General features: G+C 40.8%; 1 protein-coding gene across 4 annotated transcripts in view; it reads right to left on the reverse strand.

Annotated features, from left to right (window-relative positions):
- Window positions 1-16846, reverse strand: part of bcas3 (BCAS3 microtubule associated cell migration factor) — a 1192206-nt gene that overhangs the window by 882732 nt on the left and 292628 nt on the right. For all 4 annotated transcript variants that reach the window (XM_072590043.1, XM_072590044.1, XM_072590042.1 and 1 more), the window contains one exon: window positions 5287-5457. In XM_072590043.1, coding sequence (XP_072446144.1) covers window positions 5287-5457 — 171 coding nt within the window. The remainder of the gene's footprint in view (window positions 1-5286; window positions 5458-16846) is intronic.

The following is a 16846-nucleotide window of genomic DNA, read 5'->3' on the forward strand; positions in this document are numbered from 1 at the left end:
AAGGAATCAAAACAACCAGACAAAGCAATATTCTATCCAAAGTTACAGTTTGAATATAGGTGACAGCACTTTGCCATCCTTCCGTTAGTAAACCTCTGTCAATCCCCAACAGGATATGGGGATTATCACACTTTATCACAGCTCCTTCTTAACCAAACACATCCATTACTTAAACGGCTTCAGCTCTGACTGAAGTTCAGTTTATGCAACTATCAAACGACTTAATGTGACAAGAGAATCCCCAAAATCAGGGCAATATGAGGTGTACAATGCACAACATTTCAGAAACTTTCTTATAGATCACAGAAATCTCAACACTAGAAAACCATTCAGTCCACAGTGTATTTACCAGTTCCACAAAATCCATTCATTTTAATTTCATTTGTCTGTCCTTTCCTGTACTCCTTAGCATTTTTTTGCTTAGCATTTATTTAATTGATTCTTAAATTTTACTCCTGACTCAGCAACAACAGGCGTTTGCAATAACACATTCAACTTTTGCATGAAAATATCTTTTGATGCTCGCCTTTGTGCTTCCAGTAAAAATGCTAAACTTATGCTGTTTTGTTTCATAATCCAGCAAAAGTAATCTTGTGATTAATGTTTTTGAGTGTTGAACATTTCTATAAATCGTATGTAACCTTCTATGTCCCTGTGATCATATAGTGTGGAGGTTGCAGTGTTGGACTGGAATGGACAAAGTCAGAAGTCACATGACACCAGGTTATAGTCCACTGTAAGAGTATAACCTGGTGTCATGTGACTTCTGACTCTGTGATTATAGTCTTAGTTTTTCAAGTCTCTCACTATAACTTACATATCTTCTAATGCACCTGCACATGTACAAAGGCTCTAACTTCTCTGCATTATGATTTGTGCAAAATGGCCTCCAAATAGATGTAAGGAGATCAGAAAGATCTTGGGAATAAAGTCTGGCCACTCTCATGTAAATATTCATTGGCATTTCCTCATTTTGCATTGACTACTGAAAATTCAAAGTTCTATTTTGCAGCATTTTCCAACTGCAATTTCCTTTAAAAGTTTAGTTGTTTTGCAAGCACTGGAAACTAAAGATTGAGGCATAATTTTTCACAAAGATGGAGGATGCTTTGGGTTATATTTCCAGCATGCACACCTTGTAAGAGGCCTGAGTCATGTCCTTCAACAAAATACATCCCTGCAATATATCTGTTGAAATTGTTTTTAGGATGGTTTGAGACTCAGACCTTTCTAATACCAAGGTGTACATGAAGCTATTTCCTCAACTGAAGAACACACAATCCAGTACTGTTCTGTTTATCTTAAGTCCAGTATTTTGGAGTTTGGCACCTTATCATAATACCTCTGAAGGGTTGATCAAGGAAGATTCCTGAACTGAACCGTGGAAAGCAGCTCATTGACACACCTCAATTAGGGATAACTTCATCCAAACAATGGAGCTGTTAACCCTTCAACTGTCACCAATACTATAGTATTCAGTACAGTGCACAGCTGGCATTATTTCAACGAAAAATTATTTCAAGCATTGCGCTTGACCATTGGCTTCAGCTGTGTGCAGACAAGTGAGGCAGCTATTGGAACACCACAGTAAATGAGATATGTGACAAGTTATTTCATTTCTTTGAAAGAGTTCTTTGAAGGAGGAATGCTGGACAAGCTGCTAGGAAAATGCCACGCTCTTCTTCAAATAACATCATGAGCTGGTTTTACATCCACTGAACAGAGAGATGGTCTTTTTTGAACAATTGATCCAAAAGGTAGCATCTCTGACAATGCAACACTCAATCAGTACTGCAATAGAGCATCAACCTAGAAACAGTATTCAATTACTGAAATAAGACATATAAATGCAGAAGAAACAGCATAGGAGAATGTGTTTGGCATTACATTGCGCTGGCTGAGAGATAACTATCTCGCCTAATCCCACTGACAAGTTCTTAGTCCATAGCTTTGAATGTTAAGGCGCTTCAACAGAATGACTCTCATCCATAACCATCTGCCTCAAAGGAAAGGGTGCTCCCAAGTGAGCCACAGCTAAGAGCTGTTTGGGAATGCAGTAGTAAGTCTGAAAAATATATGATGCTCCATCTACCTCAAAGTTTCAGATGAATTTAAGTGATACTGAAATACATAAACAAAGAGATCAATAACTGATGCACATGAAACTCAGAAGTGTGGAAACACATCCTAACCTTGTACTCCATTCTGTTCCATACATTTTACTTGGGGCAACTCTATAGAGGAAGTTGTCATCAAGGTTGAACAAAATGGGGGAACAAAGCTAAAGTGACCAAAAGTGTTTGTTTATAATAAGTGTCAGAATTGATTATAGGTCATGAAATGTTAACTTTTTCAATCTCCACAGGTACTACCTGACTGCATGAGTATTTCCAGCTTTCTCTATTTTTAGTTAGGGGTTCCAGAATTCCAAAATTATTTTCATTTGGCATTTTCGCTGTTCTAATAGTTCTAAAGTTTTATCAGACACTGAGTTGGAATAGCATTTTGTGCCCTTCCTTAATTAATAGTCGACACACTGTTGCAGGTCTGGAGTCAGACAGAGGTCAGATCAAGTAAGGACGCAGATTTCCTTCCCTGCAGGACTTCAATGAACTGGGTTTTTTTTACACAATTGACAGTGGTTACATAATTGTCATTAGGTCAGCTCTCTATTTCAGATTCTATTTAACTCAAATTTCACCATTTGCCATGGTGGGACTCAAAAGCATGTTCCCAGAACATTGTTCTGGAGTTCTGGATCATAATCCAGTGACATTACCATAAGATCACAGCCTCACACATAACTTCAGCAGGGGGTATATGAAGGAGGAACAGCTTATTGCTAAGAGGAACAATAGAACAATTTTCAAAGAGGTAGCAAATCCCAATAACTTAAAAAATGATATTGCCATTCATGCAGGCATTCATTGCGTAATAGCAGTTACTTTTCTCTAAATTAGATCTTCACCATTAATAACTCCTTTTATATAACTGTATATCTGGCTATTCTTCAATAATGGACTCAGTAAAGTTCTCAATTCAAGAAGTCCTACATGATAAGCAGTCCCTTTAATTTTTTTTGTGAATGAGTTTGACAGACAGCAAGAACACATCAAATGAAATTGGACTTTCGATTACCTCCAACTCATGTCTGTTCCTTATTATCCAAATTAGAGGTAGCTTGGCAGAGTTTAACCTAATTATATATAAGAGTGGCAGGTCAAAATATGACATAATCCATGTGTGAAGCAAGTTATACAGATTGGTAAAATCCATATTTCGTCCCAATCCAGGCAGTATTACAAACGGTTGTCAGCATTTCTGCATTAGACTGTGAAATATATTTGCCAATTTCCTTCTTCCGATAAGTACCCAGTGATTCAGATTCAAAAATGCATGTGCATGGAGGTCAGATGATACAATGCATTCAAGTGAGTTTTTGATGTTTTCCATGAAAACGTATTCCACAAAATGACATAGACGTCGTCAAGTCTTGCATGCACGAGATAAATGTGCTATTGATCCCACTGGATTTTACAGCATGAGTTCATTTGCAGATTGTATGGTAGCCCACAACCTCAACTTTTATGTAAAATTGTAAGAAGACAGGATTTAAAGTGGTAGCAGTCATTTGGGGGAAACATCAGGTTCTTTGGAGGCTTCTCCATGAGCTATTGCTGTACATGCACTGATTTGTTACCAAAAGATTTCTGTACTCTCAAAGTATGGAATCAACATCAGGCAATAGACTCAGGAAAATGATGGAAGAACAAGGAGGGAGTAATATGGAAATACAGGTCTTTTGAAGAAAATTCATGAAATGCAGACAGTCTTTTGGACTAATAGGGAAGGTGGCAAATTAAAACAGTTAAGAGAACTAAGTGAAGTAGTGACAAGGGTGTTGAGTTCCACTTTCCTTACCCCAAGATAGTAAATTAATGACAAGAAAATTTAATAATTGACAGAAATGTATGGTGAAAAATCTCTCACTTTTTTTTGTACATTGGCACTACTAGACCACTTCCACTGATAATCCTCACTTATTAAATCTAATGGCACACTTGCACTCGCACTGCACATTGGTTCAATGGTCCAGCTCATCAATTCAACAGAATTTGAGATAGGAACTCTCTCCTTTCTGCTCATGCACCCTTGCAACTTACTTTTAAAAAGCCATAAATGAACTGAAATTTATGGAATAATGTTTCCATGCTCAGAGCAATTAAGCTGTGAAATAGACTATCAGCTTTTCCACTGGATGCTGGCTAAAAGGAAACTAAGTTAATGGCATTCTGAGTTCCAATAGTTCAAAAAAACAATTACTGACTTCCTGAGTTTAAGCAGTTGTTTGGCACCTAATTGACTGTAACATCTCTATTTTGTACTGCATAAAATGACTATTATGATCAGGCTAGTGTATAGAGATGAGCAGGAAAAGTTTATGGCTGAAACCATCGGAACCAGCAAATTAAAAATGGGCCCATATCTGAAATAGCAGCTTATTTTTTCTCTTCATAGATGCTGACTGGCCAGCTAAATATTTTCAACTTCTATGTTTCTTTTCAGATTTCCAATATCTGCAATATTTTGGTTTTGATATTTTCTAATCAATCTATTCACAGATGTTATTACACACCTGTGGAGAAGGTGGGTGTGGACTTGAACCCAGGGCTTTGGCAGGAAAACTAACACTGCACAAGAAGCCCCTCATGCCTTGGTTTATCTTACAGAATGATCATGTGGCTAGTTCTAATGCCTGTAATATCTACAATGGAACCTTTGTCATTACTATTAGCCATTACTACACATGAGATGGTTACATTAATTGGTAGCATGTAGAGTTAGAATTTTCACTACTGCTTGAAACTGGATAAGACAATATATATTTCTCAATTAACTCTTTTTTTTAATTCTAAAGACAGTGCTACTAGGACTGTTACCCATTTGATACTGAATAAGTTGATCATTTCTGAACTAATGTCAACTTCCACAACAAACAAAACTAGACACAATCTGCCTTTTAAACTAGATGTCTATTTTATCCATTTATCCTCATATTTTGCAAGCATTGATTAATTATAAAAGTTTCAAAATAAATTTCTTCAACGGGAAAGCAGGCACAATAATTTATATTACAACTCCATCCTCTTCCATGCTCCATCTGTTTCTGTTTTGGAAAGGAAAATATCACCTCTACAACAAAAACTTAAAGTCACCCTGATTTTGGTTACCCAAATAATGCCGGTGTCCTGGCAAAAATGTTACACTCACGACTTTTGATATTACCTGTCCTTCCCCAACTGTCTCAGTATCAATGATTGTGACAACTCCAGGAATGTGTGGGCTACGTCGGGATGTGCTATGCGTTGAAACCTCATCCTCAACCGGCCCCGAGGGTAGGCTGCCAGCCAGCCGTCCAACTGCTTCCCCAAACATGGTCAGTCCTGTTTTGAGTGTCTGCATCAATTTTGGAGAGACATAGAAAAAAGGAAAACAATCAAAACCAGCATCAGCTACCCCCAACACAAGTTCAGACACAAAATATACAGCAGTCTCCAGCCAGAACAACTGAGAATCAATGGAAAACGGTTTTGATTAGTGCTAAAAACTCTAACTGCAGTGATTAGAAAACACATTACAGATGATCAATTAGTTGTGAAGTGTTTGTTTCAATTATTAATGATTTGGCAATTTACACAAAGTCTGTTCGTGGTTTGTTGTGAAAGAACTTCCACAAACCAAAATAATTGGCGCCACACAGTATTGACAATGCTACATGGTCAGGAAGCCTGATTAACCTTTTAAATGCCATCAGCTGCTCCCTCCATTAATAATAATGATGTTCCTCTCACGTAAGCCGTTAGGGCTCATTTAGAGGCTATCAGGTAACAGAAATACAGAAACAGACTCCGATAAAGCAATTAACTATCCTAGGGTTAAATCTAGCTAAGCAGATGGAAACAGCCATGACAACAATTAGATTATAACAGAACTAAAGGGTTTTATGCAACTCAGAACATCACGCAGAAGTCAGAAAGTCATAATAAATGCCTGTTTTCTGATGTAGGTGCGAACAATTTCTTAGGCTGAGGACTCACTGTTTTTATTTGGTAATGTGTGACAGCAATGACAACCCAATCATAATCTATGTAAATTAACTTTCAAGGCAAAAATACAAAAGACCACCAGTTAATTTGCAGTTGGCTGATAGGCACAGAAAAAATTGACAGATACAGATGTTAGATGTAAGACTTTTTTTTGCAATCTATTCTAAATTGGACTTTGCTAATTGGTGGGCATACAAATTTCTTCCAGGTCATAAATGTTTATTAGTTCAGAGGGGCAGACCATGTCCAAAAGTACTGTAAATCACAGACTAATCAAATAAACAGCAGATAATTTAAGGGCACCTGTACGATGGATGTGAGCAGAAGACAGACAAGCCGACAAAACGTAATCAGAGTCATTCAACTTAATAGTCTAACTAAGATCCTCACTGCAGTTCAGAAACAAGTACTGTAAGCCATCTGCTTACACCTTTAAAACATTTAAGTAAATTGCCAAATTTCTTCAGCACTGACTTTATCTCAGGCTTCAATTAGCCTGTTCAGCCATGTTTTAACACACCTCTGGAGCACTGGAATCCAGCCTTTCTGGCCCAGAGGTGAGGACACTACCACTGTCCCAGAAAAGTCTTTTTCCACACAGGATAAGGGGAATGAATAGTACAGTTTGTCTTAGATGGATCCCAATTAACACACCAGTCAAGTGTGAAATGATGGCTGAGAATCTATTGGAACACAGAATTGTCAAGGGACAGAATCCATTTGGATAATTCATAAATCATTTAAAATTCTGAAAAAATAAGATGCTCCATGGTCAAAGACTGCAAAAGTGTACTTTTGCAATGCTGATACAAAAAATGCCAAAGCTGTTCAATATCATTGGTCTTAAATATGGTTTAACTGCTGGTGGATGGTCAACAGGTCACTTAGAAATGAGTCTGTTATAGGGGGTTTACCTTTTAGCTGCTATAAATTAATTTTTACAGCTTTTATTTTCCATTAAAATCAGATATCTAGTCATCAGAAAACTTTAAGAAAATGTTTGAGCTGCAGTGACTCACAACCTTTCAGATAATTGGTGTAGATACAGAATAAAGTACTCACCAAAATATTTAAATATTATACTCAAATAAACAAAAATATTTAGAGCAATGAAATGAGGATGTAAATGTGGTTGACATTAAAGCGCGAGTGAAATCAGTGTACTGGTAAATTTAATTGTGAAGTGGGGGAACAGCAAATTTTATAAAAAATAAATAAACCACTGATCTGTGAAAATAATCTCAAGTAGCATCATCACTCATCAGGACCACAGTTTAAGTGTCTCATTGAGCGAGGCATTGTACAATACAATTTCCAACAGGTTAACTCTGAGTTTTACATTTAAGGGCAGATGCTGAGCTGCAATTATTGGCATTGCACTGGGCTAGAAAGAAAAGAAACTCTTGGAACAGTAGTCATCTGCTAGAGAATTTTGCAGCCAAATTAATTGCTGTTCTTAACTGTTATGCCTGCAAATTTGTGGCATGAGTCATTGGACAACTGAACGAGAACCTTGATTCCTTGAGTTTCGTTTCTTTCTGTATAAATGTTGTATAAATTCATGCTTAATTAATACTAGTAATCAATTATATTGAATGATCTTCAGTAATAGAACTCCAACAAATGACAGAGCATGCAAAAGAGAAGGAAAGTTAAAGTGGCAGAAAAACAGCCAGATTTCAATCTTTCAAACTGGCTTTTCAATAATCTCCTATTGAGAGAATAATCATGATCTGCACGGCAGTCTTCATGTTTTAGAAATTCAGAGTGAAACATCATTAAGAAATCATTTTCAAAAAAGTAACTGATGCCACACAATATTAAATGTAATGGGGATAATCCATCTCCCAACTTTATATCATTTTATTCATATTATAAAGCAGGGGTTAGAACATAGAACATAGAAAAATACAGCGCAGTACAGGCCCTTTGGCCCTCGATGTTGCGCCGATCCAAGCCCACCTAACCTACACTAGCCCACTATCCTCCATATGCCTATCCAATGCCCATTTAAATGCCCATAAAGAGGGAGAGGTAAAAACAATGACTGCAGATGCTGGAAACCAGATTCTGGATTAGTGGTGCTGGAAGGGCTTTTGCCTGAAACGTCGATTTCGAAGCTACTTGGATGCTGCCTGAACTGCTGTGCTCTTCCAGCACCACTAATCCAGAATAAAGAGGGAGAGTCCACCACTGCTACTGGCAGGGCATTCCATGAACTCACGACTCGCTAAGTAAAGAATCTACCCCTAACATCTGTCCTATACCTACCACCCCTTAATTTAAAGCTATGCCCCCTCGTAATAGCTGACTCCATACGTGGAAAAAGGTTCTCATGGTCAACCCTATCTAAACCCCTAATCATCTTGTACACCTCTATCAAGTCACCCCTAAACCTTCTTTTCTCCAATGAAAACAACCCCAAGTGCCTCAGCCTTTCCTCGTACGATCTTCCTACCATACCAAGGCAACATGCTGGTAAACCTGCTCTGCACCCGTTCCAGTGCCTCCACATCCTTCCTATAGTATGGCGACCAAAACTGCACACAATACTCCAGATGCGGCCGCACCAGAGTCTTATACAACTGCAACATGACCTCAGGACTCCGGAACTCAATTCCTCTACCAATAAAAGCCAGTACGCCATATGCCTTCTTCACAGCACTATTTACCTGGGTGGCAACTTTCAGAGATCTGTGTACATGGACACCAAGATCCCTCTGCTCATCCACACTACCAAGTATCTGACCATTAGCCCAGTACCCCAGTACTCTTACCAAAGTGAATCACCTCGCACTTACCTACATTGAACTCCATTTGCTACCTTTCTGCCCAGCTCTGCAGCTTACCTATATCCCGCTGTAACCTGACACATCCTTCCTCACTGTCAACAACTCCACCGACTTTCATATCATCCGAAAACTTGCTCACCCAACCTTCTAACCCCTCCTCCAGGTCATTTATAAAAATGACAAACAGCAATGGTCCCAAAACAGATCCTTGCAGATCACCGCTAGTAACTGCACTCCAAGATGAACCTTTACCATCTTCCAGCCAGCCAATTCCTAATCTGAACCTCCAACTCACCCTCAATGCCATACCTCCGTATTCTTTGCAGTAGCCTACCATGGGGAACCTTATCAAACGCCTTACTAAAATCCACATACACAACATCTACCGCTTTACCCTCGTCTACCTCCTTAGTCACCTTCTCAAAGAATTCAATAAGGTTTGTGAGGCACGACCTGCCCTTCACAAAACCATGCTGACTATCCTTGATCACATTATTCCCATCCAGATGTTCATAAATCCTATCTCTTACAATTCTCTCTAAGACTTTGCCCACAACAGAAGTGAGACTCACTGGCCTATAGTTACTAGGATTATCCCTACTCCCCTTCTTGAACAAGGGAACCACATTTGCTATCCTCCAGTCTTCTGGCACTATTCCTGTAGACAACGAGGACATAAAAATCAAGGCCAATGGCTCTGCAATCTCCTCCCTTGCTTCCTAGAGAATCCTAGAATAAATGCCATCAGGCCCAGGGGACTTAACTATTTTCGCCCTTTCCAGAATTTCGAACACCTCTTCCCGACATACCTCAAAGCCGTCCATTCTAATTAATTGTGACTCAGTATTCACATCGGCAACAATGTCCTGTTCCTGAGTGAATACTGACGAAAAGTGTTCATTCAGTGTCTCCCCAATCTCTTCAGCCTCCACACGCAACTTCCCACTACTATCCTTGACTGGACCTATTCCTACCCTAGTCATTCTCAACATTACTGTATTCTCATATACAATGCAGATAACAGCATGTTTTCTCAAGGCAGTATGTAACACATTGAGGAAAATATTAACAAATTTGCATTAAATAAAAGACATGGAAAATAAGTACTTCAGGGTAAACACAGCTATTATAGACAGAGAGCCATATAGCATGGAAATAGACTCTTCGGTCCAAACCATCTGCACCTAACAGACATTCCAATCTGACCTAGTCCCATTTGCCAGCATTTGGTCCATATCCCTCTCAACTCTCTCTATTCATACAGCCATTCAGATGCCTTTTAAATGCCTTGTAATTGTACCTGCCTCTATCACTTCCTATGCAGTCCATTCCATGCATGCGCCATTCTCTCTGTGAAAACGTTACCCCTCAGGTCCATTTTTAAATCTTTCCCCTCTCACCTTAAACCTACGCCCTCTAGGTTTGGGACTCCCCCACCCTAGGGTAAAAGCCCCAGCCTATTCAGCCTCTCCCTGTAACTCAAACCCTCCAGTGCTGGCTACACCTTTTCTGCACTCTCTCAAGTTTAACAACATCCTGCAGAAGGGTAACCAGAATTGTACACAGTATTCCAAAAGTGGCTTCACCAATGTCCTGTATGGCCGTAACATGACATCCCAACTCCTATATTCAATATTCTGACCAATGAAGGCAACTGTGCAAATGCCTTCTTCATTACCCTGTCTACCTGCGATTCCACCGTAAAGGAATTATGCACCTGCACCCCTAGGTCTCTTTGTTCAACAACAATCACCAGGACTCTACCATTAAATGTGTAAGTCCTGTCCTGGTTTGTCTTATCAAATGCAGCACCTCACATTTATCTAAATTAGATTCCATCTACCACTCCTCAGCCCATTGGCCCATCTGATCAAGGCCCTGTTGTACTCTTGGATAATCTTCTTCACTGTCCACTACACCGCTTATTTTGGTGTCATCTGCAAACTTACTAACCATTCTTCCTGTATTCACATCCAAATCATTTATACAGATGTCAATAAGCAGTGGACCCAGCATCGATTAGAACAGTACAGCACATACAGACCCTTCAGCCAACGATGTTGTGCCGACCACTGATCCTCATGTAAAGTAAACCTAATGCACGAACCCTCAAATTTCTGTGACCATATGCATGTCCAGCAGTCTCTTAAATATCCCCAATGACCTCGCTTCCACAACTGCTGCTGGCAACACATTCCATGCTCTCACAACACTCTGCGTAAAGAACCCGCCTCTGACATCCCTTCTATACTTTCCGCCAAACAGCTTAAAACTATGACCTCTCGTGTTAACAATTTCTGCCCTGGGAAAATGTCTCTGGCTTTCAACTCTATCTATGCCTCTCATTACCTTGTACACCTCAATTAGGTCCCCTCTCTTCCTTCTTTTTTCCAATGAAAAAAGTCCGAGCTCAGTCAACCTCTCTTCGTAAGATAAGCCCTCCATTCCAGGCAGCATCCTGGTAAACCTCCTCTGAACCCTCTCCAAAGCATCCACATCTTTCCCTTAATAGGGCGACCAGAACTGGACACAATATTCCAAGTGCGGTCTAACCAAAGTTTTATAGAGCTGCAACAAGATCTCACGGCTCTTAAACTCAATCCCCCTGTTAATGAAAGCTAAAACACCATATGCTTTCTTAACAACCCTGTCCACTTGGGTGGCAATTTTAAGGGATCTATGTACCTGCACACCAAGATCCCGCTGTTCCTCCACAATGCCAAGAATCCTGTCTTTAGTCCTGTACTCAACTTTCAAGTTCAACCTTCCAAAATGCATCACTTCACATTTAAGCAGGTTGAACTCCATCTTCCACCTCTCAGCCCATCTCTGCATCCCTGTCAATATTACACTGCAGCCTACAACAGTCCTCTATAATGTCAACGACACCTCCAACCTTTGTGTCGTCTGCAAACTTGCTAACCCATTCTTCAATCTCCTCATCCAAGTCATTAATAAAAATTACAAAGAGTAGAGGCCCAAGAACAGAGCAGTGTGGAACACCACTGACCACTGACTCCCAGGCAGAATACTTTCCTTCTACTACTACTCGCTGTCTTCTGTCGACCAGCCAATTCTGTATCCAGACAGATAAATTTCCCTGGATCCCATTCCTCCTGACCTTCTGAACGAGCCTACCATGGGGAACCTTATCAAATGCCTTGCTGAAGTCCATATACACCTCATCTACAGCTTGACCCTCATCAACTTGTCTAGTAACATCCTCAAAGATCTCAATAAGATTTGTGAGGCATGACCTGCCCTTCACAAGGCCGTGCTGACTGCACTTAATCAAGCCATGCTCTTCCAGATGGTCATAAATCCTATCCCTCAGAATCCTTTCTAACACCTTGTAGATGCCAGCATTCTCAAAGATCCATCCCACCCTGGCAATGCTTTTCCACAACCTCTGCCATCGGGGAGAAGGTACAGAAGCCTGAACACATGCACCAGCTAGTTTCGCAACAGTTTCTACCCGACTGTTATTAGAATACTGAATGGACTCACAAACTCTTAACATTCACCTGTGCCTGTGATTTTTGTTTTTGCTGCTGTTTACCTATTATTTACTATCTATGCTACTTAACTGTGTGATTTGCCTGTACTGCTCGCAAGACAAAGCTTTTCACTGTGCCTCAGTACATTTGACAATAAATTAAATCCAATTCATTGTCGTCTGAAAATCTGGCTATAGTACATTAAGTCCATTCCTTCAACTCAATAATATATATTGTAAACAGTCGCAGTCCCAGCAATGACACCACACGCTCCTCCCCATCCCCACCCCGCACCACCACCACCAGCACCTTGGAACATGAAGACACATGAGTAGAAGGAGGTCATTTGGTCAATTGAGTCTGCTCTACCATGTGATCATGGCTGATATGTTCCTTTAATCTGAGGCTGTGCCCTTGGATCTTAGCCTCTTGTACTAGTGGAAACGTATCTCTACACCCATTCTATCCAGGTCCTCAGTATTCTCTAAGTTTCAATGCGACCTTGCCTCATACTCCGAAACACCAATGAGGACTGATCCCACAGTCCTCAACCACTCCTCATATGACAAGCCCTCCATCCCCAGGATTATTTTTGTAAAACCTCCTCTGGACCTCCTCTAATGCCAGCACATCCTTCCTTAGATACAAGGCCCTGCCATACATCTCTACCTTTATTCTAGCTCTCTTGAAATGACTACTAACATTGCATTTGCCTTCATAACTGTCAAATACACCTGCACGTTAACCTTCACAGAATCCTGAACTAGGACTTCTAAGTCCCTTTCTTTAGATTTCCGAAGCCTTTCCCCATTGGAACCAGCCTACAACTCTATTTTTCATACCAAAGGGCATAATCTCCCACTTTCTCAGTGCTTTGCACCTACTACTTCTTTGTGCACTCTTCTCACCTGTCCAAGTCCTTCTGCAGCCTCCTTACCTCCTCAACACTACCTGTCCCTCCACCTATTCCACCTGTCCTTTGTGATCTGCAAACTTAGCAACAATGCCTTCAATTCTGTCATCCAGATCATTCAATATAACATGGCTAGTTGTGGTCTCAAAACTGACCTTGCAAAACTCCACTAGTCACTGGCTGCCATTCTAAAAAAGACTTTTCATCCCCACTCTCTACCTGCTGCCAATCACCCATTTGTCAATCCATGCCAGTACCTTGCCCCGAGTACACTGGGCTCTTATCTTATTTAGCAGCCTCCTGCATGGCACCTTGTCAAAGTCGTTCTGGAGTTCAAAGTAGATCACGTCCATTGGCTCTCCTTTGTCTACCTTCCTCATTACCTCCTCAAAGAATTCTAAGATTTGTCAGATATGACATCCTCTTGACGAAGCCATGCTGACTCAACCCGAATTTACCAAGCATTTCTCGGTACTCTGCAATCTCATCCTTCATGATAGACTCTAAAATATGACCAATGATAGAGGTTAGGCTAGTGGACCTACTAATTTCTCACATTCTGCCGCCCTCCTTATAAAGTAGGGGTGTTACATTAGCCATTTTCCAGCCTCTGAGACCTTCCCAGAATCCAGCGAATCCTGAAAGATCGCCAGTAATGCCTGCACAATTTCCTCAGCTTCTCCTTCAGACTTCTGTGGCACAGGCCATTTGGTCTGAGTAATTTATCCACCTTCAGGCCTTTCTTCTTTCCCCCGCATCTTCTCCTTAGTGACAGCCAGTGCACTCATCTCTGCCCCCTGACTCTCTGAAAGTTCTGATATGATACTGGTGATGTTGAGAACTGATGCAAAACACCCATTCAATTCCTCCACCATTTCTTTATTCCCCAATACTACTTCGCCAGCCTCATTTTTCAGTGTTTCAGTATCCACTCTTGCCTCTCTCTTACCTTTTAGAAATCTACAAAAACTTTTGCAATCGTCTTTTATATTTATAGCTAGGTTACCCTCATACTTCATCTACTCCCCTCCTATTGCTTCTTAGTTGTCCTCTGCTGATTTTTAAAGGTTTCCCAATCCTCTGCATTCCCACTAACCTTTACCATATAGGATATTTGCTTTCACTTTTATGCTCACAACTTATAGAGTCATAGAGATGTACAGCATGGAAACAGACCCTTCGGTCCAACCTGTCCACGCCGACCAGATATCCCAACCCAATCTAGTCCCACCAGCCAGCACCCGGCCAATATCCCTCCAAACCCTTCCTATTCATATACCCATCTAAATGCCTCTTAAATATTGCAATTGTACCAGTCTTCACCACATCCTCTGGCAGCTCATTCCATACATGTACGACCCTCTGCGTATCTTTTATATCTTTCCCGTCTCACCCTAAACCTATGCCCTCTAGTTCTGAGCTCCCCAACCCCAGGGAAAAGACTGTCTATTTATGCTACCCCTCATACTTTTGTAAACCTCTATAAGGTCACCCCTCAACCTCCGACGCTCCAGGGAAAGCAGCCACAGCCTGTTCAGCCTCTCCCTGTAGCTCAAATCCTACAACCCTGGCAACATCCTTGTAAATCTTTTCTGAAACTTTTCAAGTTTTACAACATCTTTTCGATTGTACGCAATATTCCAACAGTGGCCTAACCAATGTCCTGTACAGCCGCAATATGACTTCCCAACTCCTGTACTCAATACTCTGACCAATAAAGGAAAGCATACCAAACACCTTCGTCACTATCCTATCTACCACCGAATCCACTTTCAAGGAGCTATGAACCTACACTCCAAGGTCTCTTTGTTCAGCAACACTCCCTAGGACCTTGCCATTAAGTGTATAAGTCCTGCTAAGATTTGCTTTCCCAAAATGCAGCACCTCGCATTTATCTGAATTAAACTCCATTTACCACTTCTCAGCTCATTGGCCCATCTGGTCCAGATCCTGTTGTAATCTGAGGTCACTCTCTTCGCTGTCCACTACGCCTCCAATTTTGGTGTCATCTGCAAACTTACTAACTGTACCTCTTATGCTCGCATCCAAATCATTTATGTAAATGACGAAATATATAGGACCCAACACCAATCCTTGTGGCACTCCACTGGTCACAGGCCACCAGTATGAAAAACAACCCTCCTCCACCACCACCCTCTGTCTTATACCTTTGAGCCAGTTCTGTATCCAAATGACTAGTTCTCCCTTTATTCCATGAGATCTAACCTTGCTAATCAGTCTCCCATGGGGAACCTTGTCGAACGCCTTACTGAAGTCCATCTAGATCACATCTACTGCTCTGCCCTCATCAATCTTCTTTGTTACTTCTTCAAAAAACTCAATCAAGTTTGTGAGACATGATTTCCCACGCACAAAGCCATGTTGACTATCCCTAATCAGTCCATGCCTTTCCAAATACATGTACATCCTGTCCCTCAGGATTCTCTCCAACAACTTGACCACCACTTAGGTCAGGCTGACCGGTCTATAGTTCCCTGGCTTGTCTTTACCATCCTTCTTAAACAGTGGCATGTTTGCCAACCTCCAATCTTCCGGCACCTCACCTGTGACTATCGATGATACAAGAGGCCCAGCAATCACTTCTCTAGCTTACCACAGAATTCTCGGGTACAACTGATCAGGTCCTGAGGATTTATCCACCTTTACCCGTTTCAACACGTCCAGCACTTCCTCCTCTGTAATCGGGACATTTTGCAAGATGTCACCATCTATTTCCCTACAGTCTATATCTTCCATATCCTTTTCCACAGTAAATATTGATGCAAAATATTCATTTAGTATCTCCCCCATTTTCTGTGACTCCACACAAAGGCGACCTTGCTGATTTTTGAGGGGCCCTATTCTCTCCCTAGTTACCCTTTTGTCCTTAATACATTTGTTAAAACCCTTTGGATTTTCCTTAATTCTATTTGCCAACGCTATCTCATGTCCCCTTTTTGACCTCCTGATTTCCCTCTTAAGTATACTCCTACTGCCTTTATACTATCCCTAAACCTACCAGCCTTCCCTTTCACCCTAACAGGAATATACTTTCTCTGGATTCTTGTTATCTCATTTCTGAAGGCTTCCCATTTTTCAGCCGTCCCATTTCCTGCGAATATCTGCCTCCAATCAGCTTTCGAAAGTTCTTGCCTAATGCCATCAAAATTGGCCTTTCTCCAATTTAGAACTTCAATTTTTAGAACTGGTCTATCCTTTTCCATCACTATTTTAAAACGAATAGAATTATAGAATTTCGCTGGCCCCAAAGTGCACCCCAACTGACACCTCAGTCACCTGCCCTGCCTTATTTCCCAAGAGTAGGTCAAGTTTTGCACCTTCTCTAGTAGGTACATCCACATACTGAATCAAAAAATTGTCTTATATGCAATTAAGAAATTCCTCTCCATCTAAACCTTTAACACTATGGCAGTCCCAGTCGATGCTTGGAAAGTTAAAATCCCCTACCATAACCACCCTATTATTCTTACAGATAGCTGAGATCTCCTTTCAAATTTGTTTCTCAAGTTCCCTCTG

Source organism: Chiloscyllium punctatum, chromosome 19, assembly GCF_047496795.1.
Source record: "Chiloscyllium punctatum isolate Juve2018m chromosome 19, sChiPun1.3, whole genome shotgun sequence".
Classification (NCBI taxonomy): Eukaryota; Metazoa; Chordata; class Chondrichthyes; order Orectolobiformes; family Hemiscylliidae; genus Chiloscyllium; species Chiloscyllium punctatum.